Consider the following 13,619-nt stretch of genomic DNA (forward strand, 5'->3'; position numbering starts at 1 on the left):
CTAAACACCTGGTCTCCTGACACCTGACGGGATGCAGAGGGGAGAAAGAGTTCCAGCACAGGAGCCAGCGGGGCTCATTGACAGAGCTTTAAACTGGCTTGGAAGCACCAAAGGGACAAAACCAGGCTCACTAGTGGTGAGCGATAGGATGGTGTGCCAAAGTTTGAGAAAACCAGCGCTCATGGATCCCTCAGTCTGCCTCGAGAGGTGTTGGATCCCAACATGGCCAAACACTTCCAACCCCCTGCCATACTGCAAGGCTGAAGAAACAGGAAGAGGCATAAATACCATTTAAATGAATGACATAATGCAATCTGGAGAGGAAACAACCCCACAGCACATGACAGTGGAGCAGTGTGAACAGCCCAGGCTGCCCCTCTGCCCCGTGGGCACCTCCAGCCCCTGTCACCCACAGGACAGAGCCCACCTCGGTGCCAGGGGACCACAGCTCCAGCACCGACCCACAGACACAGGCATTTTGGCGGCAGTTTATCTGACTGAGAGCCAAGACTCCACTTACTATAAATCAACAATAACTTGCTGACTTAAACAAGCATCTGTTATTTACTCTGGCAGCATAAGCCAACCCACTTGGCCTGACACAGACTGGTGTGCAGCAGACACAGATCTGCAAATTATTTACTTGGGAGAAATATGCCAAATTTATTAACTATTATTTGACCACCCTTTCTGGCAACAGGACACTGATGTCCCCTGTGGCACAGAGCCATTCTTCCCTAAACCAGCACTGGCAAGTTGGTTCCTGGCACACAGGAACCAAAATGTGACTCCAAACCCAGGCAGGGTAATGATAATCGATCTAGAAGCATCACTCTGACAACAGCAGGTGAGCTGTCCCAGTGTGGGACCTCTGCTGACAGAGAGCAGAGGGTGGGCACAGGGGGAGGTCCCAGTGAGACAGAAGCTCTGTTCCCATTGCTGCTGCCAGCCGAGGACCACGGGGCCTCCCTCTCCCAGGGACACCACGGCTGGTGACACTGGCTGCCAACAGCATGCACCACTTAAATTGTGTTAGCACCAAGGAAGTGGTGCTTGTGCTGCTTCATCACTCCTGAAAACAAGCCCAGTGAGTGACTGCAGGCATGTTGCAATGCTAATAATTTTCCACAACAGAGACTCTCACTGCTGCCAAGAAACCACAACTCTGAACTGCAGGTAGAAACCAGACATTGCTGAGCCACAGCCCAAGGAAACAGCTGGGTTAGGTCCTTCTGCATGCTCATTCTCGAGGAAAGATGCTGCAAAGACCTTGGCATTGAGAGGAAACATTTGGGCTCACATATAGCACTGGAGAGCCCGGCACTATGGAGCTGGACATGAAGGAGAAGTTGCTCTCTCAAGGGCTGGGGAGAAGGATCATGGACCCTGAGGTCAGAGCACAGCTCCTCATGGACAGACAGCTATGCTGTTTTGCAGGCATTGACAAAAATGACCCTCTGAGAAGGACGCAGGAGAGGAAAAGCCTCCCCCAGATTGGGAGTTGTGGGTCTGAGATCGCAGGCGGGCTGATGGAGCTTAAAACACTCCAGAGAGTCAAGAGGAGAAGCAGGAACTGGCTGCTCTGGGAACTCACCAGGTCATTTCAGATAATCATGGATCACAAAAGGGTTTGGGTTGGAAGGGACATTAAAGACCATCTTGTTCCACAATCCTGCCATGACAAGGGACACTTTCCACTAGACCAAGTCGCTCAATGCCACTGAAAAGAATAGTGGCAAACTGGTTTGGCTACTTTTTGAGGGCAATATGTAATGTGGAATGACAAACACAGGACAAAGAAATCGATTTATCCTGGAATTTTCTCCTTTCCTGGTTTAAGAGGTCTTAGAACCTGCACCATGCCATGGCAGGGACCTTCCCTCCTCTCTGTCCCCACTACCTTCAGCCGCCCGTTTGAAGAAGACTTTGCAGCTCCCACATGTGAGGGCTCCATAATGGCACCCAGATGCTTCATCTCCACAGATCAGGCAGGTCTTCTGAGGTGGAAAGTAATAGTCAATGGGCAGGACATGGTCACGGCCAGTCTCCAACCTGCAGCATAAAACAGAGAGAACAAGGGAAGGGTCAGCAAACGTGCCCAGGACAAGCTACAGGGAGCATCGCAACGGTGCTTGGGAGAACCCTCGTGGTGAACCCAAAACTGAGGTGATGAACAAGCCAAACACTGAGCAGCAGGCAGGTGAGCAAGGACTGAGCCAAACATGGTCCTGACCACATAGAGACCATGCCGGGTACCCCTCCTGACACTGCCCCTGGGTGCAGTGGGTGACAGTGTCGACAAAGTACGGGCACAGTGATAGCACAGCCTAGAGAGAGAAGGTGACTGAGACCAGTTGTCCCAGTGCTCATGGAATTCTGGCTTCAGTAATGAAGCTTGTACACCAAACAAGGCAGAGCACAGTGCTGCCAACTGCCTAACGCCAGCTGAGCCGTCCCGAGAGCCCACCCCCCTCTCCAAACACATACCCATCACGCTTTCCCCATCCTCCCCTCTCAGCTGGCACCCTCCTGCTGCCCCCCTCCCCACCCTGATCTGATCTGTTTGATCAAATCCATGGAGAAGCTGCTTTTCCAGAGGACATGGCAGCAGGAGAGGGGCTTATCCAAATCAGGAGCCAGCATGCCCAGGCAGTTTGGGAAGCAAAAGCACATTGAGCTCTTTGCTAAAACTTGCTTTTTCTCCTGCCACTAGATGAGGAAATTAGATTCTAACAGTCTGCAGGTCACTTCAACTTTTGAGTAAAAATTAGACCCCTTTTGTTTTCTGGCACTGTTTGTTGCTTTCAGGTGGGCTCTGAGAAAGCAGATTACATGAACAGTGAATGTGACAAAGATGACACTTCTTGGAAAAAACCTTTATACCCAGAAAAGCCCCACTTGGGCCCACAGTAAACCCCAAACCCACTGAACACAGATTTTTCCTTAGATATTTTAATTCTGATAACAAGAGCTGCTTTATTAGTCCAGATTATCCATCCCCTCCTGTTCTACTTCCAGAGAGACATAAATTAAACTGAGGAGAGAGAGGTTTTACACGCTTTTTATATGAGCTGGGATGCTCAACTCCAACCCAAGACAAGGGTATCTCCAGAGGACCAGTGCGGTTTGCCTGTCACAGTGGGCAGGGCTCTTTGCCAAAGGACAGCTCTTTTCCAAGCCTTGGACAGGTCCTCTCCAAGCCCCTCACACCTTGGGATTAAAGCACAACAGGGGACAGCCACTGGTGATCTCAGTCTGCAGGGTCACCTTGCTCTGATCTCACTGCCTGTCTGTCCCCTTGCAGGGTTGCTCCCTCCTTTCCCTCACCTGGGAGCTGTGCAAATCCCACCTCAGTTGCATGTCAGTAACTGGGGCAGCACTTTCACCCTCAGTTCTTAAGGTAGAAACCTTTTGAGTAATTTCTCATCTCTGGCAGCAGCAATCAGAAACCCATCTGTAGATGCTGCTCAACCACCCTTCCCCAACCATCTCCATTTCCAAGACTTTTCTTGAATTACTGATTAAATGGAGACACAGTTGGCTGCACTGTGACTGCCATAGTCTAGTCCTGATGCAAGCAACATCTCCCTGTCTCAGCCTCCGTGGCACACTGCCCACCCTTGTCCCGAGGCACACCCGCCCCCTCCCACGCTGTCACCCTGTGCCACAGAGCCCTGGCACTCAGTGTGAGGGGCTGCTGGAGAGCAGACCCTGCTGAGGAATATCAGCAGCACATAGAAAAGCTTGGCCCAAAATGTCTAATTTCCCCAGCGTGTTCTAGATTCCCACCTTTCTGGTAATGACCCAACACCTCTCTTCTTCCCTCTGTGCAGTCAGAAATCTGACAGTGCTCATTTCCCTGTTTCCATAAGGCTTCCATGCTCTCTCCCCCATGCTCAGCACCGTGTGTGCCACAAGCAATAGGGCTTCTCACAGCAGCTGTCCTGATGACAGACACAGGACCCTGCAGAATACCCTAGGGTTTTTGAGGATTAATTAACTAAAACTGCGAAGCAGGTTCAAAATTGAGTGGCTTCTGAAACAACCTTTAAAGAGCTGTTTCTGCACTGGAAGAGTTGTGCAAGTACAGACAGTACTTGCAGCAGGTGTGTATCTGGTGTGCCCCTCACATGTGCCTGTGCCAGGCTGAGCAGGGCTCCCCACACTCCCTCTGTGCTCAGCCACCCTCAGCCCCGTTGCTGCCGAGGGATGGAGACTGGCGGGCGCTGGAAGACATGGAAGGTGATTCTTGACCATGGAAATGGCTCCTCCAGGGGTAAAGCTCCTGCCTGTGGGGTGTGGGCAGCCCCATCAGGGCAGGAGATGGTGTTCCAGCAGGCAGGGAACAGCTTGGCTGCGGGCCCTGCAGCACTGACACAATTCTCAGCTGCCTCCCACACCTTCCCCAATGGCAGCCACTGCCCAGAGCTGAAGGATCTGCCCAGGGACGCCCTCAATTTTAAAATTATGCCAATTTGCTTTTTCTTTTTTATTTTTAGAGAGAGAATCACAAGAAAAACATAATTTAAAATGTGGGCAACTCAGAGTGAGCTGTGCTAATGGTTGCCTTAACGATCCATTTTCCAGTTTCCAAGAGACATTTCCAGGCATTCTCAAAATGTGCAGGTAATAAATAACACTGCAATGAGCCAAACAGGTGCCTGGGGAGGTTTCAGGGGCCACTCTGGGCAGAGCCTCAGGCACCACCTGCCCCAGGGTGCCAGCCCCTTGCCTCCACACAGGGCACAGGAAGGACAGGAGGGTGGCTCAGCAGCTGGCTTGCCACCTTTCCTCCAGCTGGAAATATGTACCCTGTGGGTCCCTGCTGGCTGCACCCGCCCTCCAGAGCCGCAGGAGTGCTGAGGTGGAACCAAAACAAGCCCCGAGCGTGCTGCGGGGGGCTCTGCAGGTGGTGCAATGTATGGCAAGTGTCAGCCCAGCCCAAAGCAGGGCGATAGCGTGCCGGGGCAGACACAACTGGGCCGCGGTGACAGCGGGTGGCGATGCCAGGCCCGGCACACGGCCCGAAGGCCAAGGTCAGCGCTCTCACAAAGGAGCTCGGCAGCTTTCGTGGCGGGAAAAAACAACCTCGGTATCTCTCCTACAGCTGTAGGAAGAGCTTTACTGTTGTTTCAGAAGGCTTCTGTAAGGAAATGGAGAGTTTGCTGAGCTCCTGCCATATGCAAATATTTCCGGGGAGTAGAAACGATCATTTTGCAATGCAAGTACCTGTTTGTCCTTAGTTAAATTTCACCAAGCAGTCACATTTCACAACACATCCAGAAAGCCAAAAGCAAGCACAGGTAAGAGAGGAGACAATCACTTCTGACCCACAAAGGAAGTTTCCATCTCAGCAACAGCCAGTACAGTGCACAGCTGCCCCCTTGCCTGCGACTTCCCACCCCTAAGCCAGATCAGGGCAAAGTGATGGCGGCTGCCATGCACCCTGGCACATCTGGCACAGAGCCCTGGAGCAGTGCACCCTGGTCCCACACCTTGCCCCCCTGGGGGAAGGGGTAGGGGGTTTGCACCTTCATCACACTGTGTCCAAAATCCGCCTGTTCATGATGCTCAGGAGGATGCTGAGCCCAGAACTGAACCAGCACTCGCACATGAACTCAGGTGACACAGAACCCACTCCAGTCATTTCAAGCACTGTCATTTCTGAGACACTCAAGTGTTGTCAGGAAGAAGTGTTGCCTTTAAAAAGGCATCACCTGTGCATGACATGCTCAGATGCAATATTAAGACTAACTAACCTTCTCTCCTGCCTGGCCTAAGGTCTCTGACTCACACCGAGGGGCCAGACCCATGCTCAGCAAAGGGCACGACTGCTCACTTTGGTCACACGCTCATGTCCCCTTACACTGTCACTTGGCTGCCACTGGCTCCAGCCAGTGTTGAGCTGAGTCTGCACCCGCAGCCACCACACCATGCTCATCCACGTAACAAGGCCTGCACGGAAACTTTAAAGCATCCCATCTGTTAAAAGGTTGTAAGCAATTTAATCTATGCAGCCTTGGACACTGAATTTATTTCCTTTCTTCTAAACAGCCTTGAGTGTGTTTCCAATCTGCCCCTGCCTTGTTTTCGCTGTGATGGCTGGCAGCAGAGGCACAACAGCATCTGAGAGCAGAGAAGGGCACAGTGTGAGCCACAGGCCTGGTAAACACACATGAGAACTGGACCATCACCAGATTTAAATAAATATTAGCAGATGACAACGGGTTTTTCAAACATCCCAGTAATGGGAGCTGGCCAGAGGAAAATGCCTTGGAGAAGGAGAAGGTCCTTCCACCAACAGCTTTCAGGAGCAGGCTGGGCTCTCCCATGGCTCTCCCATCCTGGCACTGCCTTCCAGCCTTGGGGGCACAAATAGCTTCCACAAGTACAGCTGCACAAACCCCTTTTCAGATCTCCAAATTAAACTCTGTTTTCTCTTTTCAGATACACTGTTTACTTATTCTGACAGTTTATTTTTCACACAGCAGGTCCCCACTGCAGCTGAAGCCTTCCCACCCCGTCTCTGGCTCTTTTCCCTCCTGTTCTCCTCTGCTGTGCACGAAGGCTGCTCTAGCCTGCTGCTGCATGGAGCCAGCCACTGTTTGTCCTGCTCTCAGGAGACAGTCCCAACCTGCCAATCTGACCAGCCAAGGCACTGCATGCCCTTTGATGGCAAGGATGGAAGAGCCATAACCCAGCATAACCCAGGCCCCTGGGGAGTCTCCTCATTTAGCAGTAATCCTGGGCTCTCACCTTTCAGTCATCCCTAAGAAAGAAGCAGAAAATGAGGTTCTAAAGGTGAAAGGTGGCAAGCTTGCTACAGTTGGAATGCAAAGCCTGGGCAAAGCCACCCTGCAGCCTCTGCACTTCACCAGTGGCTGTGGCAGAGGCTGCTGCCAGCACTGGGGTACAGCTGAGACCAAAACTTCTGCCTCAAAACCTGAGCTACAGCCAGGAGCTCAGGGAGCAGCTTAAATAAATCAGCTCAGAGAAGAGGGAACACTTGATTTCCCCAGACAGAGCAGGTACTTACAAAAAGAGACAGCACAAGTGCATCGCAAGGTCACTTCAGATGGGAACTCACCTGATTACAAAGCACGACAGGGACGAAAAGGAAATGAGAAGCAGCACGGGCAGGCTGCAGCCTTGAGGAGCACCCCCGAGGTCACCAGCGCCCTACACTGTATCCTTCTGGTGACTGCAGAGTCACCTGGAGTCGTCAAGGACAGGACCTTGGTGTCCTTGGTACACAGGGAGCCCTACTTAGTTCCCAAGGAGACAGTCTGTCCTGACTGATATTCATGCAGTTAGTTTAAGCCACACCATAAACTTCCATTCTCAAGTCCATCTCCTCTGCTGATAAAAAGAAAATGTGCCTGTAAAGAAAATCACAAATAATGAGATACTTGATCCATATATTTCATGCTCCAAGAGACATGGCCATGATTCCAGACAGGGTACAGGCTTACAGCTTCCAGGAAAGTGTCCAGGGCACCATGGGCTTGTAACGCCACGTACCAACATCTGCGACTGTAGGAGGAATTTTACCTTTCCCTCTCCCAAAACAAAGCACAGTGATGCTTATGAAACCCTCTGGAAGAGGGGTTGATGCTTATGAAACCCTCTGGAAGAGGGGTTGATGCTTATGAAACACTCTGGAACAGGGGATGCAAGTTCTTGGTGGCTTTTCCTACAGTCATCGTGCTGGGCGGATCTCCAGAGGAACAGAACTCTGGACCAGTGTCCAGCCACGAGGCAGAGCACCTTGGGTGAACCGGCCATGTGGCCTCGAGGCATTTCCACAAACCACTCCGCCAATCAATGAAGCACCATCGTGTCCCAGACTGAACCCAGCAGCTGCTGAAGGGTGGGATGATGGGGCATGGATGGCACGGGCAGGACAGAGACTGATGTCAGTGCCACATGCAGACTCCCTGCTCAGCTCTGCTCTGCTCAGCTCTGCTCTCCAAGCCAAGTGCACCTTCCTGGCCGCAGGATGAGCACTGCAGCTGCATTCACCAGCCTTCTGACACGGAAAGCACCCCCTGGGCCCGCGTCCTGCTGGGTGCCATCGGCACAGCACTCCCCGTTACCTCCAGCCCGCGGGCAGCACATCTGCGCAGCCAGCCCTCAAGCATCTCAGCCCCGAGCTCCCACTGGGATCACTCAGGCACGCTGGATCTTCCCAAGAGCCGGGCTGGCCCCTCCAGCCATCCCTCCGCAGGGACCAGGGGACTGCACCCCTGCCCACGCGCCGGAGGAAGACGCTACTGGGACCGGGTGTCCCCCATGGTCCCCCAGCACCCCCAGCTAACCACAGCATGCGCTGCCGAGAGAAAACCAAGGTGAAATAATTCCAGTGTCAGACAGAACTCCAAAGGTATTCAGAATTTAACTTGGCAACAAGGATCAGGTGGTGCTGGTAGTCAGAGGTCAGTGGTCAGCTCCCACTTGGGCTGCTGAGCGACGCCAGGATTCATTCCCAGACTTGGATATTTAAAACACAAAATATTTTCCCAGCTTCCTTTGGCAGTGGAATTATTGCTACGGAAACCAGTGCTACAAATTCTGCATTTTTATTTCTCCACTGGATGAAGCATGAGGCGAAAACAGTCAGATGGCAACAAGGGTGGGACCCAGTGTGGAAACACGAGGAGACCACAAATACCACGGATTTGGCACCCGACCAGGGAGGAACATGGCATGAACCAGCACCCTCCCCATGGCGCAGCACAGAGCTCTGGGGATGAACAGCGATGGGAGGAAGAAGCAGAACCTGCCATTTCTGGGAGCAGCCCTCTCTGCCACCCCTCTCACAGAAGGGATGCCGGGGCTCACTCTGGTGGCTCTGCACTGCTGGTCCCACAACTTAGCAGCAGAACTGGGTTATTTTTAGGCATGTTTATACCAAGACCAAATCTTTTCAGAGACACAGTTGCAGAGGCATAAAAGTCCTTTTCCTTATTATGTCTGGCAATGGATACAAGCTCTATCTGCAGAATTTCCCTTCAGCTCTGCTGGCAAAGCACTAGGTTTCTAAAGGAGACTTCACAACTTGTGCAACACTATCATGTTGCCGTGCCCTCCAAGCGGATCGTGCTGTGAGTCATCCCAGACTAATAAACACACTAATTATAACCAAGGTTTCACTTATTTATTGCGAGGTCTCCCTGGCACTCTTAGCACCGATCTCAGCAGCACAGGCAACGTAGAGGCAAATTCCTCAGCAACTCATGGCCACCAGTTCACATCCACCGGGTCCTCCTGTTCCGTGGCCTGGCCTTCCCAGCGTGCCCAAAGATCACAGATGCCCACACCTGTCAGCTGCAGCAGGACTGGGGCATGAGCAGAGCAAGACCAGCCCCTCAGCAAGGCCTGGATGGATGGATGGGTGGGTGGATGGACGGACAACCAGCTGTGCTGGTATCAACCCCAGAGGCACACACCCCCAGTCTGGGACATGCCAGTCCTGCATAGACTGGGAAACAGAACTTTGATGCCAGTTTGCTCTTTCAGTGACACCAGGTAGGGACAGACAGACCTGTCATTTTGGGGGGCTGAGAGCATTTCTGGGGAAATACAGAAGGCAGAGCCCTGCAGTGCTGCAGCAGTGCAACTGGCTGATGTCAGGGACCCATGGGTGTGAGAGGTCCTCCCATCACCACAGACCCACATTGGAGCTTTCACCAGCCCTGCTAGGCAGCAGTATCCAGAGAGAGCCATGGCAGTTTGGCAGTCAAAGCCCTATCCCCTCCTCCTCTGCCATGCTCTTCCGAGCAGGCGAGGAATGAAAGCAGACAGGAATCGTTTTCTTTCAAGCCTGCCTGCAAACCAAAACACAGATGCCACATCTAATTTTAGGCCTCCCAGCCTTGAGAGTGTTCTCTGAAGTCTCTCTGAGCAAGCAGCAAGATAGTCAGCTCAGGACGTGCTGCCACAGTGGCCGCGCACCCACCTTGACCCCGATTCTGAAATGCCAGGAGGGCAGGGGCAGAGCCTCATCCTCTCCTCCAGATGGGAAGGCACAGCATGGCCAGCAGTTAACAGATCCCCGCTGACCCCAGGCCACACTGAGCTCCCTCCATTAACTGGAATCAGGTGCAGAGAGACTGGCTGGCCACACTGCTAATCCTGGGCTGCCACCTTATCCATGCTGAACACGACAACTGCTCCAACTCAGGCCATAATCCAAGGATGTATGCACCCACGTTGCAAAAGGGAGGGTGAACTGAGCAAAGAGAGAACCACTGCACCCTGGGTTCCCCTTAGCTCAGCCCTGTCCAACCCTCTGCACAGCTCCAGGGCGATGTTCTGTCCCAGCACTGCACTCTGCTCCCCCTTCAAAGCCACCCAGGACACAGCCCAGAACCAAGGACCCATCACTTGGCACAGGCCATGTTGTAAACAAGAAAGGAAAAAAACCACCTTTGCTGCTATTGTTTTTCTAACCATTTAAAGATGCTCCCAGGGGACCTGGGAGCAGACTGGGAAGTAACGAGTTTCTTTGCAAGAAGATCCTATTACCAGGGAAAAGACTTTTGACCACAGGCGACATATGAAATCAAAGCCAGGAAACAAAACCCACGTGAACAGGCTGAGTTCACTGGGATGACCTCACACATTCTGGAGCAGAGGAGCATGCACGGGGACGAGGCCCAGAGCCAGCCTGGGAGGTCACGGGTCCCCATGGACCCACGGGTCCCCATGGACCCACGGCTCCAGGCGTCGGACCCAAGATAGACAAGTGCTCCCTAACCCTGTCCTAAGGGAGCTGGCATGGCCAGAAAGCGAGAGAGGGACCAAGGGTGACCTGAGGGGCTGGTTCTCAGTGTCTGAGTGGGGAGAAGCAGCGATGCCAATCCCACATCGAGCATGTGCTGTCCATGCAGAGGCTCACAGAGCCTCAGTCAGGGGCCAACACCACCTCTCCTTCCCACGGGCAGCACGGGGCACGGTGCCCGTTCTCCATGGGTATGTCTGCAGACACAATACTGCAGGCCCACAAGGGATGGGTATGTTCCTCACACAGAAGAGAATACACACACTAATCTCTGTGTATGGTGTTCACAGAAAGAAGATGATGAACGTCCACAAATGTGTACAGGCACACACAACAATCCAAGAGAAACTGTAAATCATCTGAGCTCTCTTTGCAGGGGGATTTCATTTTCCGGTTAATGCACCTCATCACTTCCTAGATGAAAGCAATTAATCCAATCTGTACAAAATTCCTTTCCTCCTTTCCCATCTCAAAAGAGGAACAGCTGAGATACTCTGCTCCAGCCCTCCCAATGGCACGTCAGAATATGTGTGGATGCTGCTTTGTGGATTAGCTCGAGGGGGAGGAGGCAGGAGCCTTCACAAGGAACTTACCAATACAGAAACTTGTGCCTGGGCTCTGTTCTCAGCACACAGGCCAAGGTCAAAGCATTCTTTCTGCCATTTTTAACCAGCAAAGAAGCCAGAACGGCTAAAATATGTAACAACAGCCAAAGTGTTGAGGTGCTGTAAAAACACTAGAGAAGCGAAGTATTATCTTGGGAGACAGCAGAGGCCCCCTCCAGCCATCTGCAGGCAAAGAGAGCACAGAGGGAAGGAAACAAAGCCCAGGATTTTTCCACCTTACCCCAGGGACTGAACACATCCTCTATAAAACGTATTTTGGAGATCTGCAGCCTCCCCTCTGGCTTTAGTGGGGATTGGTCCCACAGGAGGCAAATCCAGGAGCTCTCAGTAGGAAGGGAGTCTGGCAAAAGAAAAGGCTGCTGTAACACAGAATGATTTGCCCCCAGGGCTCTTCCCAAAGCCAGTGGCAACAGCCAGCCTGTTTCTGGTCCTTGCTGGAGCATATTGGTGTGGAGGGAGAGGGCACCCACCAGCCTGCACCCACCCATCCTTAGGCGACTCACCAGTGCACTGAGGCCAGGCTGGACGGAGCTTGGAACAAGCTGGTCTGGTAGAAGGTGTCCCTGCCAAAGGCAGGGGAGTGGAATGAAATGGGCTTCAAGGCCTCTTCCAATCCAAACTATTCCATGAGCCTATCATCAGACTCCCCAGGCTCCAGCAAGAGCTTGACCCTGAGCCTCACAGGTGGTGCTGGCACCTGGATCAGGCAGCCAGCATCCAGGACATCCCCCCAGCACTGCCTGTCACAGAGACCTGGCTACAGACATTAAAGGAGATAAATAGTTATGACTGCAGCCATGCACAGCACATGAACAGCAGCCAGGACTCTGCACGGAGCTCTCAGGCAGCTCTTGCTCTGCACAGCCCGAGCAGGGCTCTGCCAGCCCAGGTACACCCCAAATGTGTCCCAGGGCCATCCAGATCTCCAGGTAGATGTGTAAAAGGGTAAATGTGCCTGGCTGCTTGCCCCAGCTAGGGCTGCCCACAGTGCTCCCTCCCCTCATGCCAAGGATGGCCTGGACCACTACTGTCAGTGTCCCAGTACTGGTGGTTCTGCACTGACTTTACCAGCCTGATTTAAGCCATCTCTTTTGCCCCCAGAGCCGTTTGGAAAGGGACAGCCACCTTGCCTGCATCTTGAGTTCAGCACAGTCCATTCATTACCTCCAGGCAGTGCAATGGAGGCACCCACTCAGCCCCCCCAACAGAAACACGGGCTCATTCCAGGAATCATTATATACTTAATAGGGTGTGCTCCCTCCTTCTGAGTAGCACAGGGAAGCCACCAGGACACCTGCAGAGAGCACTGGTGTAATCCACCTCTGCAGACAGCTGAGCTTTCTGGAACTGGATTAACTCGGGGAAAGGGCAGCGGCTATAAATACCTGGAAAACTGGCTTATACTTTTAAGATTATTTCTACTACTGCAAATCACTTAATCTGAGGTCCGTGTCTCTACAAATCATTCCCACTGCTTTGGAGGACAAGCCAGCACTTGACTTTGTTTTCACTATTTGCAGATGCCTCCCTCGGGTGAGGACTGGGGAGCTCCAAGCCACAGCACAGCGGGTGACCTCGTTCTTTTTGGCCTCTGCTCAGACTGCACTAAGCAGGGAGAAGGCAGCGACAGGAGAGCAGCGAAACCAAGCTGAGCCGAGGCGAGCAGAGCCTGCCCTCCCATCCCACCCCCTGCCTGCACCGAGACCTGCCGGGTCCCGAGGCACGATGCTGCACTCCCATAACCCCACTTCTGCAAACACTACCCCTGGAGCTGGACAGGGTCAGCCCTCCCCGAGGGGCACTGGGGTCTGTGGAGGTGAACAGGCCAACGGTCGGGGCACAAAGTCCAGCGCACAGCACGGTCCCCAGGGACGGTCCCCGGCACAAAGCCAGCCTGGGCCTCAGGACCCCAGCACCGAGCTGCCAGGACTGCAGCCACTCATACACACCAAGGAGCTGCTGCCAAACCACAGCCTCCTGTCAAATCTCATCCCCTGCCTGCAGAAAAGGGGCAATTCTTGTTTTCCACAATTGCCTGGAAGATGAATGAATTGCTGTGCATGACAGCTTCAGCAGTAAGGTGCTGCTGAAGCACAAAGTACTACTATTGGGAGTATCCTTTTTACTGTTAGAGGGTATTTTGAAACTCTGCCCCTCATCTGGAGCTGGCAGGGGGATTAAGTGTGGTTGGACATGGATGAGTAGCACAG

At 52.9% G+C, this 13,619-nt stretch overlaps 1 protein-coding gene across 1 annotated transcript in view; it reads right to left on the reverse strand.

The window, feature by feature from the left end:
* Positions 1-13,619, reverse strand: part of AR (androgen receptor) — a 37,047-nt gene that overhangs the window by 15,390 nt on the left and 8,038 nt on the right. The window contains exon 2 of the mRNA XM_050310420.1: positions 1,901-2,052. Coding sequence (XP_050166377.1) covers positions 1,901-2,052 — 152 coding nt within the window. The remainder of the gene's footprint in view (positions 1-1,900; positions 2,053-13,619) is intronic.

This window comes from Myiozetetes cayanensis, unplaced genomic scaffold (assembly GCF_022539395.1).
Source record: "Myiozetetes cayanensis isolate MyiCay16 unplaced genomic scaffold, myiCay2020 scf15, whole genome shotgun sequence".
Lineage (NCBI taxonomy): Eukaryota > Metazoa > Chordata > Aves > Passeriformes > Tyrannidae > Myiozetetes > Myiozetetes cayanensis.